Consider the following 17350-nt stretch of genomic DNA (forward strand, 5'->3'; position numbering starts at 1 on the left):
ACTAGGCCGTGATGAAGACCTGTGGCTGTGGAGATAGGCAAAAGGGGGTTTCAATCCCAACTCATTTACTAGTGGAGTAACTTTGGGCTGTTTTGTCTTCACTCTTAGAATCTCAGTCTCGGGGCACCTGGATGGTTCAGCATCTGCCTTCGGCTCAGGGCATGATCCTGGGGTCCTGTGATGAAGCCCCATGTCAAGGTCCCTGCTCAGTAGGGAGTCTGCTTCTCCCTCTCCCCTTACCCCTCCTCACTGCTATGCTCACACTCTTTCTCTCTCTCAAATAAAGAAATAAATAAATAAAATCTAAAAAAAAAAAAAAAAAAAAAGAGGTCTACTACTTCATTAATACCTGCCAACCTCCTGTGTAGTAGTGTTTATCCCCATTTTATGACAAGGGGTCAGAGAGGTAAAGCTAAAAGGCACAGAAGAAGTTAAGTAGTGGAACTGGGATTTCAAACCTTCTGAAGTACAAATTCAGCACTCTGTGCAATTCACAAAAGAATTTCATGTTCACCAAGTACACAACCTACATTGTTTAGACATGTCTGAAATGGCATTTCAGGAACCCAAAGTGGAATGACCTGGTTGGCAACATGATTAGAAAAATGTAACCCTCTGGATCACTGGTGGTTACACTGAAATAGTTTTCCTTGGCTTAGGGGGACTTGGCATACGGTGCCCCCACTCTGACATGTTTGAGGAATCTTTTATTAGAAGTCCCAGAAGGCAACATTTTAAAATCAGGCAATTGATGATCACAACAAATTCAAAATTTCAGGTAAACTTGCCTTTCAAAATAAATCAGACTCTTGCGACACGAGAATTGCCCAAGAGTTTTTTTCTTGTACAAAAACAACACCACTTTGCAAAAGGCATACAAAAATACAGTATTAAAAAAAAAAACCCCACAAATAAAACAAACCACTGCCCCCAATCTAAGACCCAACAGCAGCTTATAAAACACAAGCTATTCGGGTGATACATCAGTAACCTACATCCCACCTGTTCTCCAAAGACAGTTCCAGAAGTCAGTTGGCTTCCAAAAACCATACTCCAGAAGGTAGAGAGGTTTTTTCCAAACTTCCGCTGGGGTTCTCTGAGGCGAGGAAGCAACCTCAGAAACAGACCATTGTGCCTAAGTTTGGAAGTAGCAGCTGGCTCTCCAGAACCCCCAAGAGTGCTCCACCATCCTCCCCTCCCCCACTTATAAAACCACAGCCAGTAGGCACCTGCTGCCCTGGGCAGAGTTCTGGAGGGGCTGATCTTTCTTCCAGGCCAGGCTTAGGGGCTGCTGAGCTTGGCCCATAGGACACCTGTTGGGTTGGATGCCTTTCCAGACTGGAGGCGGCACCTGGAATCCACTTGGAGGTACCAGGTTCACCTGGGGCAAAATCCATGGTCAGCTAAGCAGAGCTTCTGGAAGCTCCTTTAAAACCCACCAGGAAACAAGTCCACCTTCTGGAGCCCTGGACGAGTCCTAGCAACTCTCCTAGCAAGAACTCCAGTAAGGCCCAGACTCTGGGAAAGCGATCTGACTCATGTCAGGCTGGCAAGGGGCCAGAGAGTGGCTGCAAAGCCAGCAAGCAAGCTCCTTGGAGTTGCCCTAGAAGGACAGCCTGCATGGTTCTAGTAGAACTTCAAACTTACCAGTCAGGGTCTGAGATGAGAGGGAAGTGGGAAAGAGGAAGTGGTATAGTTCTCCCTTTGAGGTGCCTGACATCTGCCTGGAGAAAAGATTCCAAACTGGAAAAACACCTGGGCAGATAACAAGTTCACGGCCAGGACTCCAAGCCTTCCCCAGGCCGCAGGCTAGTAGGACCCATTTCCCAGTGTCTTGGGGAAATATTTCTGACCTTGGGAAAGGGGTGCTGGAGAGCCCATTGCATAACAAAGGCAGAAGGAAACAAAAAAGTCCCTTGTGAGGACAGAATGCTTTCTCCCTCAGAGGAAAGGGCCCAGAGGGCTTCACGAGACAAAGAATTTAGAGGTCAAGCTCTTTTAAATGTTCTCAAGGTCGCAGCATTGAGAGTGGGAGGAGGGGTGTTGGCTAACATCATTATATATATATTAAAGGTTTCCAACTCCTCAGCTACTGTAAAGTGTCTGTCAGTGAGGTAACGGTCCATGTTGATCAAGTCTGTGAGCTTGTCTTCACCCCAGATAGCTCGTGTGTCTCCTGGAAAGAAGAGCCTCAGGGAGGGCGTCCGGGCCCAGCTGTCCTAGCGTCACCCCAGAGACACCAGCGGGAGCATCCTTTCCCAGCCTCAAGCTCATCCGGAGTGTGAGATTTCATGCAGGCTGGAGCCCCCCAACAACGTCCACCACCTGTTGCATAGCATCTGTCAGGCTTTTCTTCCGAGCTAGTGAGCTAGGCCGACCCCAAGTCTCCTCGGTCAGCTGCCTGCCTGAGAAGCCAAAGGCGCCAGAGAAGACCCAGTGCTCCTGGGAGTCAGGGAGGAGGGAGAGCTGGGTTTCAGGGTTCCCAAGAACGTGAGCCCTGCCTTGGAGGGCATGCCCTGCCCCCTAAGGCCGCACCACCTTCTGGAATGTACAGTTCTGACTGTCCCTCCATAATCCAAATGTGCAAATTACTAAGGGGGAGAAGGAAGGTTAGAAAATAAACTCAGGTCTCTGTAAGACAGAGCAGTCAGGCTTTTTGGTCACCTAGTAGCCACTGAGGTAGGCAATTCTCTTCTGCAGTTGCTGCTGCCGGCATCGGAGCTGCCTTTTTTCCGTGGCCATCCTCTTCTCGGCCCCCACCAGGGCTTGCAAGTACTCCAAGGCCTTGCTCAGGATCACCACCTTGGGGGCCTTGGAGCAGCTGGCCAGCGTGGGGACCTGGTCCCTCAGGGCCAGGAACCTAGAACGGAGGTCATTCCGCCTTTTGCGCTCCAGGAAGTTGTGGTTCTTCCTCTTGGTCACATCCTCGGTGTCAGAACTGCCAGGTTTGGGGTGGCAGGACTGGGGAGCCTCACTTTCTATGGGGGGGCGACTCACAGTCTCTTCATCTGCTTCTTCTTCCTTTTCCTCTGGGGTGTCTCTCTCCAGAGCCTCTTCTTGGGGACCTCTCTCTGGAGCCTCCCCTTGAGAACAGCTTTCTGGAGGAAAGCGGGCAGCGTAGTTGTGCTGTTGCTGGTGGATGGAGATGTGGAAGTGCTTCATGCAGGGGTCCAAAGGGTCCGCCCGCACCGTGATGGTGACCGGCTTCCGTACACCCAGGGTCTGTCTCTTCTCCACTGTCACGACATCTATTTCTTCACCCTCTGTCCAAGAAGAGAGATCCAGAGAAGAAACACACCCCATGAGAAACACACACCCGCACAGGCACACGCACACACACACACCCTATGCTGGGGCTTGGGAAAGGAGATGACATTCTGCTCATTTAGATATAAACGGATCCAAGTGAGGAGCAAGACAACGGATTCATTTGTAACGGGGTAAGGGCAGCGGGAAGGAAAGAAGGGGGAAGAAGCAAGAAGGAAAATATTCTCCAATTTCCTTTTGCACAGCAAGGCTTAGATAAGAACAAAAGGCAGACCCAAGCCAACAGCCCCCAGTCCGCCCAGGCGCTCCCCTCCCCCACGGAGGGGATGGAGAGAAAGAGCTACCGGCCTGGGACAAAGTTTAGCTGTAAAGATCTTCCCCCGTCGGGCTCTTTCATGCCCCATCAGAATTGTAAATGAGGGGTCTGTGGGCAGAGCTGCCCTTTGTTCCGGCCCAGCACAGTCTGCACTTGGGGAATTGTTACTTTTCACAAGTTATAAATCCTATTATTCCCCTACCTCTCTATATTCTGCTATCCTTTCAGCTGAGGACTCCGAGAAGGGAGGGCTACAAGCCATCCCTCCTCACCCACGGGGGTGGGGGACGGGTCTCCGTCAGGAGCATTTTGCTCCTGGTTTCAATGGGTTTCTAGTCATCCATCATTTATAGGTCGCCTGCCCCACCCCCTTCCCTGGACCAGAAGGGGATTGGATTTTGCAATCGCCTGTCTGCAAAAGCTGCTGGAACTTCACAAAGATACAAGCGACCATTTCCTAGCGACCTGTGCCGGGGGAGGGGGGGGGGGCAGGGAACTGAGCAGCAACAGAACGTCCTGGTGCGAGGGCCAAGACACCAGGGGCCTGGGGACGCCTGGAAATGCCCCCCCCGTCATCCCCTGGCTCAAAGGTGTCTCAGGCTACTCAACCCCGGAGAGGGGCGGTTAGGGGAAAGCCTTCCTGCTTCGCACATATTGCAGCCCCCACATAGAAGGAGGCCACCCGAATGCATCGCGGCCTGACCACAGAAGCGCCCAGTTCTGGGCCTCTTTTGCATATCAGGATGGTTGAGCCCCTTTGTCAGGAAGGCTTCCATTGTGTGGACAATCGCATTATTTCTCCATTAATAAAACCTGACCATTCAGCCCTCCTGGCCACGAGGCCCGGGATTGGCTGGCTGAGCTGTGTTTGGAATGCTGTCTCACCCGGCCCCTGGCCCCCATTGGCTGAGCCCCGCCGTCAGTCACTCTCCCCGCCCCCCCCCTCATTGTTTGCAATCTGTTGCATTTTGTTCTGGGCCATGTGGCCTGTGAGTGAACCAGGAGCTTGCGAACAGGTTCAGGTTAAAGGGCAAGTCAGAAAATGATTCAGGAGGCTTCCCCACATCCCAAACCTTTTAATAGTTCAGTGTTAAAACCTCATAGCCCGTAAGGTTCTGCCTAAGGAAGCAATAACGGAAGATACCATTCTTTTCAGAGATGGTCTAACTCTACCCAGACAAGGAAATGGCCTCAGCTGGATAATCAAGTTCAACCCTCCCGTGTGCAGAAGGGGAAACTGAGATCCAGAACAGCCATGTCCGCATATCACCTTTGTAATGTTCTGGATCTCAAACTAAAGATCTCCAAACTCCCCCAAACAATGCTCTTTGCACTCTACCACTCCACCAAGCTTTTGTAGAGATACATCTTTATTGGTTTCTTGATCTCAAAACTCCCGTTGCAGCCATTAAACAAACACAAGCTCTTGGTGTTGAAAGCAGGCAGGTTAAAAATGACCTTAACACAGTGGACCGAAAAAATTGACTTTTAATTTCTTGTTGTCCTTATTTTTCCCCTCAAGTGTATGACAACTTCCATACCCACTCCGCAGTTCCCTCTCAAACGGTCACATAAAAGTGATTCTTAAAAGCTACGGTGAGTTTTCTAGGTCCTGATTTACCTGATGCTAGTAAGTGGCACTCTATTAAAGCACCCTCTCCGGTCTCTCTCATGGGTAGAGATTTAAGAGGCTAGGCTAAGAACGACATAGTTTGGTGGCACAGGATGCTCAAAGTCCGCCCTTAGGTTTAAATTTGCATCCAAGGGTGGAGGAGGAGGCTGGAGTTTCAGATCTGGGACCCCAGCACCTGGCTCAGAGCTTGGTACCAAGCAGGGGCCAGTGAACATTTGTTGAATGCAAGGAAGCAGCTACACAGAACCACAGGTCAAATTAGGAAGGTACTAGAGGTTGCTCTTCCTACTCGGGCCAAAGCAACAAAGCAAGATGTAGCCCTTTTCGGATAAGCTACCATGAAGACCCTGGAAACATCGAGGAAATGCCTGGTTGCAAATGGACCCTTGGGCCAAAGAAGATGGGGCTCACTTCTGGTGATTTCCTGTTTCTAAGCCTCAGTTTTTCCAGCTGTTAATGGGGAGCGTTCGTTGCTCTGCTGCCTGTCTGGTGGGTGATTGTGTGAGGCACTAGTGGTAAAGGGTGGGAGGTGCAAGTGTGTGTGTGTGGGGGGCATTATTGTCATTTTAAAGTAAAGCAGACAGGAAACTAGATTTTTCAGAGGGCGAAGGCTCTGGTTTTGCACAAAAGGCTCCTCAGCTTCCTCTCTCCCTGGGGGAGTGTGAGCTTCCCCAGAGAAAGTGGCAGCAACAAAAAACTTCAAGCTTGGAGTGACCCTTAAGGGACCCCTTCCAGCCTCCGAAGGCCAGAAATCCCCTACAGTCCAATCCTAGGATCGTCCTCTCTAAGCGCTAAGCCTCACCCCGTCTCCCTTGTCCCCTGGGGCTCCGATCATCATCCAAAGGACGCTGGCTCCCACGCCACTTCTTCAAACTGTTTACTAACACACCCACGTGCCAGACAGACACCGCTGGGGGCTACACCGGCAGCTTCAGCCAGAGAAAGGGGGAGGTGGCCGAAGGGCTTGCGAAGACCCAATGCCACACCTCAGACAGCGGCAGAGTTTTGGCCACCCTTGGGGTGCCCCCCTCTTGGATGGCCCGGGGCGGTCCTTACCCGAGTCGCTTGGGCTCTCGGACCCCGAGCAGGCCTGGGTCTTGGGCTCGCCCAGCGGGCAGGGGGCAGCGGGAGCCGGGTTGCCGGCTTCGAGGCTGGGAGCGCAGTCCGGGGCGGCGGGCGCCTTGGGCGGGTTCCCCCGGGGGGCGCCGGCGGCGAGCCGGTCGCTCACCGCTCTCTCCAGCCGCTCCCGGGCGGAGAAGCCGCTCCACATGCAGTCACGACGGATGATGGAGGCGTAGTTCCTGCCCCAAGCTTTCGAATGGCCCCGGGACTCCGCCTCTTCCCCGGCGCCCCCTCCGGGCCACGGCTCCGGGGGACCAACGCCAGGGGCTGCGTCCCCGGCGCCTGGACCCGAGCCCCAGGGCGGCGACGTGGGGGGCGACGGCACCAGCTCGAATTTCTTCCAGATGTCCTCACTGGGCGCCGTGGAGCGGTAGAAATCCTCCCCGCAGTCATAGTCGTAGAAATAGTGCTGGTACGAGTCGAAGTCCATGTCCGCTCCCTGCGGGAGGGAAGGGGGACCGGCTGACGGGGGTGCGGGCCGGCCGGGGAGGCGCCCCCGGGTACCCCGGCACGGCCAGCCGCGCTCTCGTCCCTCCCCGACCTCCCGGCGGGCAGCCCGCGCCCTTCCCTCGCGTCCGGGGCGGCGTGCCCGGGGCAGCGGCTCGCGGCGCGCGGACGGGGCTGCGGGGAGCGAGTTCAAAGCAAACTTTGCCAGCGCCGCCCGGAGCGCAGCTCCCAGGGCCCGGCCGGGCCGGGCGGGGGCGCTCGGAGCCCGGGACGCAGCCCGCAGCCCGCCCCGGGGCCGCCCGTCGCCTCACCTCGCTCCCGCCGCCCGCCACCTGGAGCGGACCGGCTCCCCGCCGGCTCGGGGTAGCCCGGCAGCCCGCACACAGGCACATGCGCGCCCCCGAGCGCGCGGCCCGCACCCAAGAGCGCGCACCCCCCGCGCGCGCCCCCGCCCTCGCCCGCGCACCGCGGCCCGGACGCTCCCGGGATCGGCGCGGGAGCGCGAGATGCAGGCGCATTGTTTCCGGCCGCCTTATATCTGGTCGTGCGCCGCGGGCTCGGGAGCGGGGGCGGGGCCTACGCGACAGGCCACGCCCCCGACACGCCCCCCGCCAGACCCGCGCCCGACAGGTGGGGGCGGTCGAGGGTCCGTCCCGCCGGCTGCTCGGTTCCCTGGACCCCCAGCCCAGAGGGGGTGCACGCTGGGTGGCGCGGGGCAGGCCGCGAGCTGACACAGTTCAGGGACGTCTAGAGAAGGCGTGACTCTTAGCTGGGCCGGGGCGGTCCCAGCATGCAACCTAAAACCGCACCCTTTGCCCACCCCGGGCTGGGGAATGGGGCTACTCCCTGCCCCGCCCCTCGAGCCCGTGGGCGGGCTTATTTCAGGTGCTCCTGAAGGGCGGTCTGCGTGAAGGTGGGGGAGCCCGGTGCACCTCCACCGCGCCACCTGGCGGCCCGCCGCCCTGAACTGGCGCTGGTCCCGGGTATCCATCCTCTTTATCACCTGTTGGCCCGTTTCTTCACTGCGGTTGGTGCAAACCCTGACCTCGGAGAAGCGAGGTAGGAAGATGCTGGACTTCGGAGCGTCAGATTTAACCTTCCTGAACTTCAGTTTCATCTATAAAATAAAGGGATGGTAATACTTACCTTATTAGGGTTGTTGTGAGCATTTCTTTAACAAGATAGCGAAGGTACTAGGCCAAGAAGAGAGGCAAGTAAAACAAACTTAGCCCCTGGTGTGCTGGTGGTAAGGAGAATTTTTCCCCGGAATCTACGTGTGGGCTACTCTCCCTTCCCTCACACCACACACACACAAAATAGCTCTGTAGGAACTGTAGTACTAGAGGAAAGAAAATGGGGTTTGGAGTCAAGAAACTTCATTGCAGCCTTCGTTTTGCTATTTGCTAGCTATAGGGCCAAGTCGCCCGAAGCCTCTGTTTGCTTATCTGTAAAATGGGACCATTGCTTGCAGTTGCATGTGTGGCCAACATAATGGACATAGAAGCCCTTTGTGTCATCCATCTTCTATGTCTTCAGTGGGAGAAGAAAAGCCAAACTATATGGTCATTCTGTTTAGGCCAAGTAAAGCAATTCGGGATAGCAGCCAATACATATAGAATGTTCTACATGGCATTGAAAGTCTGGTCGCTGTCTACAGTCAGCAACCAGATTGCCTGCTCTCTTTTCCTCCCACTCCTGTGGTCTAAGAACACCCAAGTACTCACTGTTGGCATCCAGGCATAGGGAAATGAGAAGTGCAAGCGGTTCATTGTGGTTGGAGCATCCAAAAGTGTGAGTTGAGAGAAAAGGCAGGGAGGATGACACCATCAGTCTTGAATATATTGGGTCTAAAATGCATGTGGGACATCTTTGAAGGCAGCAAGTCGTTCTCACTAGCTTGGGAACCTCAGTGCCTAGAACAGCTTCTGGCAGATATTTGTGGACTCAGTGAGTGATTCAGCCAACCAGAGTTTACTGAGACAGGCTGTGTGCTCTGCTTTGTGCTGAATGAAGGTGCAGGTCAGAAAGGTTCTAGGTTTGGTTGCAGTCCTAAAGCAGAAGGCTTGGAACTGCCTTTTGGTAACTTGCTCTCTGGTCCACAGATGTCTGAGATGGTTGCAGTACCAGTCAGGATGCTTGGTTATACATGACAGAAACCAACCCTAGATAAATTTAAGCATGAAATAACATTATTGGAAGGATTTAGGATATAGAAACCACAGGGGGCTGGGATTCTATGCTTGGAAAATGGATCTTTTTTCTCTTTTTAGATGAAAGTTCTTACTCAACAGCCCTTCCCCATGGTTCATTTTTTTTAAACTTTAAGACTTTTATTTTTTTCTAAGATGTTATCTATTTATTCATGAGAGACACAGAAGAGAGAGAGAGAGAGAGAGAGAGAGAGAGAAGCAGACACAGGCAGAGGGAGAAGCAGGCTCCATGCAAGGAGCCTGATATGGGACTCGATCCTAGATCCTGGGATCATGTCCTGAGCCAAAGGCAGATGCTCACCCACTGAGCGTCCCTCCATGATTCACTGTAGTTGGTGATATCTAGGGGCACCCACGAGGTGACCCCACCTCAAGAACTAAGATAAAGGAAATTGTCTCTGAGAGTTGGGTTGCTCCTTCACTTTGCACACTTCTTTTGTGGGGGGAGGAATCAAACCATTTTATTGAGGGGCTTTGGGGAAACGTCGAAGGGAAGGAGGACAAGGAGATCCGATGTCCCCAACCCAGCTGAGATCTTACCTTTCCAGCTTCATGGTGGCTGAAAGATGTACACTTTGGTTAATGTCTGTCTTCCTTACTAGACTTTAAGCTTAATGAGGGCAGGGACAAATGTCAGTCTTATTGGCCACTGTAACTCCAGGGCTTAGAGCCTAGCACATCATGGGTGCTTTATAAAGGTGTTGCCTGTTTGGATATAAGCTTCTAATGCTGTGAGGTAGAGATGTGCCAACCTACCTGATGGAGAGAGAGTAACTGTCAGGCCCAGTCTAGACTGTAACCTGAATAAAAGGTACTGTTTTTTAAAGATTTTATTTATTTATTTGACAGAGAGAGGGAGAGCAAGCACAAGCAGATGGAGTGGCAGACAGAGAGGGAGAAGCAGACTCCCTGCTGAGCAGGGAGCCCAACATGGGGCTTGATCCCAGGACCCTGGGATCATTGACCTGAGCCAAAGGCAGACACTTAACCGACTGAGCCACCCAGGCACCTCGAAGGTGTTTTTAAAAATATTTTATTTATTTGAAAGAGAGAGAGAGCGAGCAAGCCGGAGTGGGGGCATTGACAGAGGGAGAGGGAGAAACAGACTTTCCGCTGAGCATAGAGCCCAATATGGGGCTTGATACAGGGGGTTTCCATCCAGAACCCCAAGATCATGACGTGGGCTGAAGGCAGACTCTTAATCGATTGAGCCACCCAGGCGCCTCCTGAGTAAAGGTATTAAAGCAGCTGAAGAAAGAAGGTGCCAGTGAGGAGCAGTCTGGATAGCCAATGAAGCAGAGAGCAATTAGTTGTCAAGGCAATCACCAGAGTGTCTATCTGGGGACAAAGATGCTGGTCCAGGAACAAGGAAGATGGAGGCCTCATTCTTTGAAATCTTACCCAGTTCACCCCCCCGCCCCCCACCTCACTTGTGCTTTGGATCACCAAGCAATCTGCTAAAAATCACTTTATTCCCTATGTAGATCCGCCCACTGGGAGAGAATGCACTCACCAGTGAACAAGAAGATCTATCTAGTTGGCTTCGAAGCCCTGCTTCCCCTTATAAATTAATGAATTGGCATCTGATTTGAAATATTGGTCTCATGAGCCTGGTTAATGTGTGTCTGTTCCATAGAGATGCTGCTGCTTTTAGGACTAACAGCTTTGTTTTCTGAGGTGATATCCGGACCCGGGCTGGTGATATGAATTCTCCAAGATAACAAATGCTACCCTAGGGACATTCAGTTTTTTACTTTATTTTTCTTAAAACATTTTAAATCAGGGATCCCTGGGTGGTGCAGTGGTTTGGCGCCTGCCTTTGGCCCAGGGCGCGATCCTGGAGACCCGGGATCGAATCCCATGTCGGGCTCTCGGTGCATGGAGCCTGCTTCTCCCTCTGCCTGTGTCTCTGCCTCTCTCTCTTTCTCTGTGTGGCTATCACAAGTAAATAAAAAAAATTTTTTTTAAGTTTTAAAAAAAATTTAAATCAAACTAGTACGTGTACACGGTCTTAAAAAAATCAAATAGGTGGGTGATAAGGTTAAAAAAAAAGGCAGTCTTCTGCCCTGCCCTCACCACCCCTGATTCGCAGTCTCCAAAGGCAACTACTCTTTTAGCTGTTTTTTATTCCTAATATTTACTTCCATATTTCGACCAATATGATCTATTTTTTCCTGATTTTTAAATTCCTATTGACATTCTACAACAGAAGATGTAGCTCTTGTATTTCCCTTCCCACCTCCACATACTTGGCCTTCCCTTATTCTCCAGTTAGATTTTTAAATATTAAATATTTACAGTATTTTGACTATGTGACTATGGAGCACCTATGACTACATTTCCTTTCTTGCACATTTTTTTTCAGAGTTAAATTGTTTCATTTTTTTCTTTTGTGCAGATTTCTCTTTACATATTATGAATTCAACCCTACACATTTTTTACTTGAGCTACAAAGATCACTTCATGTGGTCAAACCCATCCAGTAATCAATCTATCAGTTCCATTTTTTTCTTGGAAACTTACCTCTTAGAACCCTTTAGCTTCCTGTTCTAATCTGAATTTACTGGTTGAGTCTAGGCCTACTTCACAATTTTTATTCAGCAACTTCCCTTCACCATTACCCTGGAAATCCCCTTTGCTTCTCTCCTGTGTTGGCTCCCCTGTTTTCTCGTACTCATTGCTTTTTCTTTTTCTTTTTTTTTTAAATTTTTATTTATTTATGATAGTCACACACACACACACACACACAGAGAGAGAGAGAGAGAGAGATGCAGAGACATAGGCAGAGGGAGAAGCAGGCTCCATGCACTGGAAGCCTGACATGGGATTCGATCCCGGGTCTCCAGGATTGTGCCCTGGGCCAAAGGCAGGTGCCAAACTGCTGCGCCACCCAGGGATCCCTGCTTTTTCTTTCTTGATTTACTTCCTCACATTGTTGGAACACACCCTACTGAAGCTGCCTGAGAAAAGGTCCTTGGGAAGTAAAATTTTTGAGACTTTGCATTTCTGAAATTGTCTTCACTATACCTTCGTCTTTGGTTTTGATAGTATGGTTGGGTATAGAATACCAAACTAGAAATAATTTTCCCTCAAAAATTTAAATGTACTGCTTTCCTGTTTCTTAGCAACCAGTGTTGCCATTGAGGTTGAGATCATTCGAAATTTATTTATTTTTACGTAATTTCTACACGCAATGTGGGGCTCGAACTCACAAACCCAAGATCAAGAATCACATACATGCTCTTCTGATTGAGCCACTAGGCACCCAAGGTTGATATCATTTGAAATGTAAACCTTTACAGATGGCTTGTTTCTCTCTCTGGAGGCTTTTAGGGTACACTCTTCGTCTCTGACAGTCTAAATTTTTTCACTGATATGCCTTGGTGTGGGTCTGTCGTATAATAAACCAGTTGATTGGCCCTTGTCTCCAGTCCCTGGAAAGTAGCCTTTAAATCCTTGGAATTTGCCAAGCAATAGGACTTTGTTTATTATTCATAATGGGCCCTGATAGTTTTTGCTAATGGAATACCCATGGTGGGCCTCCAGATAGTTTAAGATATGTTAAATTAGATAAGTTGGATAGCCAGATAGTTAAGAGACCCAAGATAGTAATTGACAAGCAAGAAAGGCCAACCATGTAATTAAAGGGTTGGGGCTTTGGGTCAAGTGATATCAGTCTGACCTCTGGGAAGGGGAAAGGGGGCTGGAGACCAAGTTCAATCACATTCAACCAGTCTTATTTACCTAATGGAAGCCCAATAAAAACTAGACACTGAAGTTCAGGTGAACTTTCCTGGTTAACAATGCTTTGTATATGTTATTACACACACATGCATTGGGAGGGTGATTCATTCTGACTCCACAGGAAGACGACATTGGAAGTTTCACGTTTGGGACCCTCCAAGACCTGTCTCTTCTTTTTGCTAGTCTTGATTTGTATCCTGTTGCTACAATAAATCTATAACCATTAGTATACCATTTTCCTAAGATCTATGAGTTGTTCTAGTGAGTTATCAAACCTGAAACGGTAGTGGGAACCCATAAATTTGTAGCCAGTTGCTCACAAGGGTTGGTGGCCTGGGAAACCCCGAGCTTGCAGCTGCTGTCTCAAATGAGGGCAGTCTTATGGAGAACCGTGCCTGTGAAGTTTGGCCTAACTCTGAAAGTTAGTGTCAGAATTGCATTGCAGGATCTTTTTGCATTTTTTGCCATAAGCTTTTTAATCTGAAAACCCATTTGCTCTGTAATTACATATATTTTTTCTATAATTATATATAACATATATAATTATATATAATTTATAGTATATATTTATATATTTTATTACATATAATATATATTTAATTATATATAGATTTAGATTTATTTATTTATTTATTTATTTATTTTTTTTTTTAAATTTTATTTATTTATGATAGTCATACAGAGAGAAAGAGAGAGAGGCAGAGACACAGGCAGAGGGAGAAGCAGGCTCCATGCGCCGGGAGCCTGATGTGGGATTCGATCCCGGGCCTCCAGGATCGCGCCCTGGGCCAAAGGCAGGCGCCAAACCGCTGCGCCACCCAGGGATCCCTATAGATTTAGATTTAGATTTCATTTATTTATTTGACAGAAAGACAGAGAGCACAAGCAGGGTGAGCAGCAGACAGAGGGAGAGGAAGAAGCAGGCTCCCTGCAGAACAGGAAGCCCTATGCAGGGCTTGATTCCAGGGCACCAGGATTAAGAACTGAGCCAAAGGCAGATGCTCAACCGACTGAGCCACCCAGGCACCTCTTTAATTATATTTTTGAAAAATTTCCCCCTTCCACTTTTTCCTTCTCTTTCTGAAACTCCTGCTAGCGTTTTTTTTTATCTTGTCTCTCATTTCTATCTCTGTGTGTTCCATTTCACCTTTTGGGAGATTTCCTAAACTTCCAATCCTTCTATTGATTAAAAAAAAAAAAAAACTTGATGTCATGCCTGGGTGGCTCAGTGGTTGAGCGTCTGCCTTTAGATCAGGGTGTGATCCTAGAGTTCCAGGATCTAGTCCCACATCGGGCTCCCTGCATGGAGCCTGCTTCTCCCTCTGCCTGTGTCTCTGCCTCTCTCTCCCTCTCTCTCTCTCTGCCTCTCATGAATAAATAAATTAAAACTTAAATAAATAAATAAAATCTTTTTAAAAATCTAAAAAAAATTTGACTATTACATATTTTTAAAATTTTTTGTTAAAGATTTATTTATTTATTTATTTATTTATTTATTTAGAGGGGCAGAGGGTGAGAATCCCAAGCAGACTCCCCTGAGCATAGAGCCCAATGCAGGGCTCCATCCCATGACCCTAAGATCATGACCTGAGCCAAAATCAAGAGTTGGACACAACCAACTGAGCCACCCAGGTGCCCCTCTTGGGCATATTCCAGTAGCAGAATTGCTGGGTCATATGGCAACTTTATGTTTAACTTTTTGAGGAATTGCCAAACTTTTCCACAGTGGCTGCACCATTTTACATTCTTATCTGGTAAAGTATAAGGTGACAATTTTTCCTCATTCTTACCAACACTTGTTATTTTCAGTTATTATTATTATAGCCATCTTCATGGGTGTGAAGTAGTATTTCATTATGGTTTTGATTTACATCCTCTAACAACTAATAATATTGAGCATCTTTTTCATGTGTTTATTGGCCATTAGTATATCTTCTTTCCAGAATGTCTATTCAAATTCTTTACCTATTTTTTCTTTTCTTTTTTTCTTTAAGATTTTATTTATTTATTCATGAGATACACACACACACACACACACAGAGAGAGAGAGAGAGAGAGAGAGAGAGAGAGAGGCACAGACACAGGCAGAGGGAGAAGCAGGCTTCACGCAGGGAGCCCGACATGGGACTTGACCCCAGGTGTCTAGGATCACATCCTGGGCTGAAGGCAGCGCTAAACCGCTGAGCCACCCGGGCTGCCCCCATTTTTTTCTTTTAAAGAGAGAGAGAGAGAGAGGATGAGGGATGGGGGACAGAGAGAATTTCAAGCAGGTTCCACACCCAAGCACAGAGCCCAACAAAGGGCTTCATCTCATGACCCTGAGATCATGACCTGAACTGAAATCAAAAGCTGGATACTTAATCAATTAAGCCACCCAGGAGCCCCCCACCCTTGGCCCATTTTTAAAATCAGGTTATCTTTTTTGTCATTCAGTGTAAGAGGTCCTTAGATAGTCTTAGATTCTAGACCATTATCAGATACATGATTTGCAAATATTTTCTCCCATTCTGTGAATTGTTTTCACTGTCTTCACAATGTCCTTTAAAGCACAAGTTTTTAATTTGATGAAATTAATCTATTTTCTCTTTTGCTGCTGTACTTTTTGGCATCATACCTAAGAATCCATTGCTAAATCCAAGGTTATGTAGATTTACTCCTGTTTTCTCCCAAGAGTTTTATAGTTTTAGCTCTTACATTTAGGTCTGTGATCCATTTGAGTTCATTTTGTTTATGGTGTGAGGCAGGGGTCCAGATTCTCCCATTTCTTTATTTCTTTTCTTTTATGTGCAACCATCACCATTAATTGTAGAACATTTTCATCATCCCCAAAGGAAACCCTGTGATCATTAAAATACAGTCATTCCCTTCCTTGGTGAGTTTATACTCCCCCCCCCCCCCCCGCCCCATCCACTTACTACCGCATTTTAATGAAGTTTCAGGACTGAGTCGAGATAAACACGTGTGATCAATCCTCATGTTTAGCCAGAAATCTCTTCCTTACAAGCTGCAACAACTCTCACTTTCATTAGGCAGATTCCTGAGCCAGATGCTCTGAGAGAGTTTTCTGGAGAAAGGAAATTGGATCTGAACCTTAGAGATGTCTAGAATTCCAGGTGAAGTTAAGGAGATAAAGGTGAGAGAGGATGAGAAGGGAGAGTTGGGGAGAAGGTAGGGGAAGGAAGGAGAGGAAAGACCTTGGCACCAGCACGAGAAGAATTTAATCAGATAAAAATCTGGTTTCTTATCCCTTGTCTGTGGCTCTATTACCTCTGCTTGAGTTTCAATGAAAAGCAGTCCTTTTCTTAGAACCCTAAGGAATGTGGCCTTATTTTGAGTGTGGTGAGAAAATGGTTCCGGAGATTTGGGACCTCACTCTGCAAGCCATCCTGGGGAGGGGGTCAGGCCTAAAATGACAAGAGCAGCTTTCAAGAAGAAAGAGAAGTAGGCTGAATATAAAATTTCTCTGTTTGCAAGCTGTGTCACACCAAGTCAGCTGGTACTGACACTCAGTTTTCTCATCCGTAAAATGCCCTATCTAGCAGCATTACTGGAGAAATAAGATACTACAAGGTATCCCTCACTTTTTGAAAGTATATTTGTATTTGTTTTTGCTAACAGAAAGAAATCAGAAGAGGATTTAGTTTTTTTTTAAGTCTCTACTGTACTAATATAAATTTTTGATAAAAGCAAAGAGTATAATGGGAACTTTCAGAACATGGGGATTATTTTCACTTTATGCTAGTTGGGCTTATGAAGGATTTCATAGCTACCCTCAACTTTCAGATAGCAGGAGAAACCTGTATTTACAGTGTTTAGCAAAGTGCATGGCCCAGAGGAGAATTTTTAGAAGATCAGCTTTCTTCTCTTTCCTTCTTTGGCAATTTAAGGTAAACAACACAGATGAGGTCTCAACCAAGGGCTTGAGTGCCTGAGCTTGGGCTGAAGATATGAGCAATGAAAATTATAGGAGATTTGTGAGTGGAAAAGTGATAGATACAGCTATGCTTTGGAAAGATCACTTCGGGAAGAAGAGAGACCAAGCATAATGCAAGAGAGGGAGTCCTGAGCCCCAGCTCTACATCTAAGTGACTCTATTTTCTCATGTGCCCAACACATATGTTTCCCTGTCGGCTATGAGTTATGTGAAAGCTTACTTCCTCATGCAAACAGAAAAAGCAGTTCGTCTCCTTAGAGATAGACCTGATGGAGGGTGTTCTCCAAACTTGAATTAAGCGCTAGTGTACTAGCTGCCACCTGGGGGATGAGCTGGGACTTCTGAAAAACTCTAGAGACTGTGATAATGGCTGAAGCCCAAAGGGCCTCCCTGTTGCTACCTCTCAGAGAAGAGGGATGCCAAGTGTCTAGTGCTTGAGGACAATTTTGAAACCATATGGACCCCCATTAGGAAACTTTTCCCATGAGGGACGATCAGCCTCATCCACACCCTCTGGGCCATGAACTCTGGATACAGGTAGGAGAGAATCACCTGGAATGACTCTTCTGTCCACTAGAGGGAAACCCAGGCTAGAGATGGGGAATCCTGTGTGTAGGAGCCCTGAGGCTGGAGGAAGGCCTGGAGCTGCTGGCGTGGGGACCTGGGTGACCTTGGCT

General features: G+C 48.5%; 1 protein-coding gene across 8 annotated transcripts in view; it reads right to left on the reverse strand.

Annotated features, from left to right (window-relative positions):
• Window positions 1-250: 250 nt before the first annotated feature.
• Window positions 251-17350, reverse strand: part of MYCL (MYCL proto-oncogene, bHLH transcription factor) — a 101652-nt gene continuing 84552 nt past the window's right edge. For 6 of the 8 annotated variants that reach the window (XM_041738901.1, XM_041738902.1, XM_041738899.1 and 3 more), the window contains 4 exons: window positions 8510-8947; window positions 7252-7902; window positions 6273-6777; window positions 251-3263 (listed from right to left, as the gene is read on the reverse strand). In XM_041738901.1, the coding sequence (XP_041594835.1) occupies window positions 2665-3263; window positions 6273-6768 (1095 nt within the window). In that variant the 5' untranslated portion in view covers window positions 6769-6777; window positions 7252-7902; window positions 8510-8947 and the 3' untranslated portion in view covers window positions 251-2664. The other 2 variants (XM_041738904.1, XM_041738896.1) reach the window with 2 other exon arrangements.

Source organism: Vulpes lagopus, chromosome 23 (assembly GCF_018345385.1).
Source record: "Vulpes lagopus strain Blue_001 chromosome 23, ASM1834538v1, whole genome shotgun sequence".
In the NCBI taxonomy this organism is placed as follows: Eukaryota; Metazoa; Chordata; class Mammalia; order Carnivora; family Canidae; genus Vulpes; species Vulpes lagopus.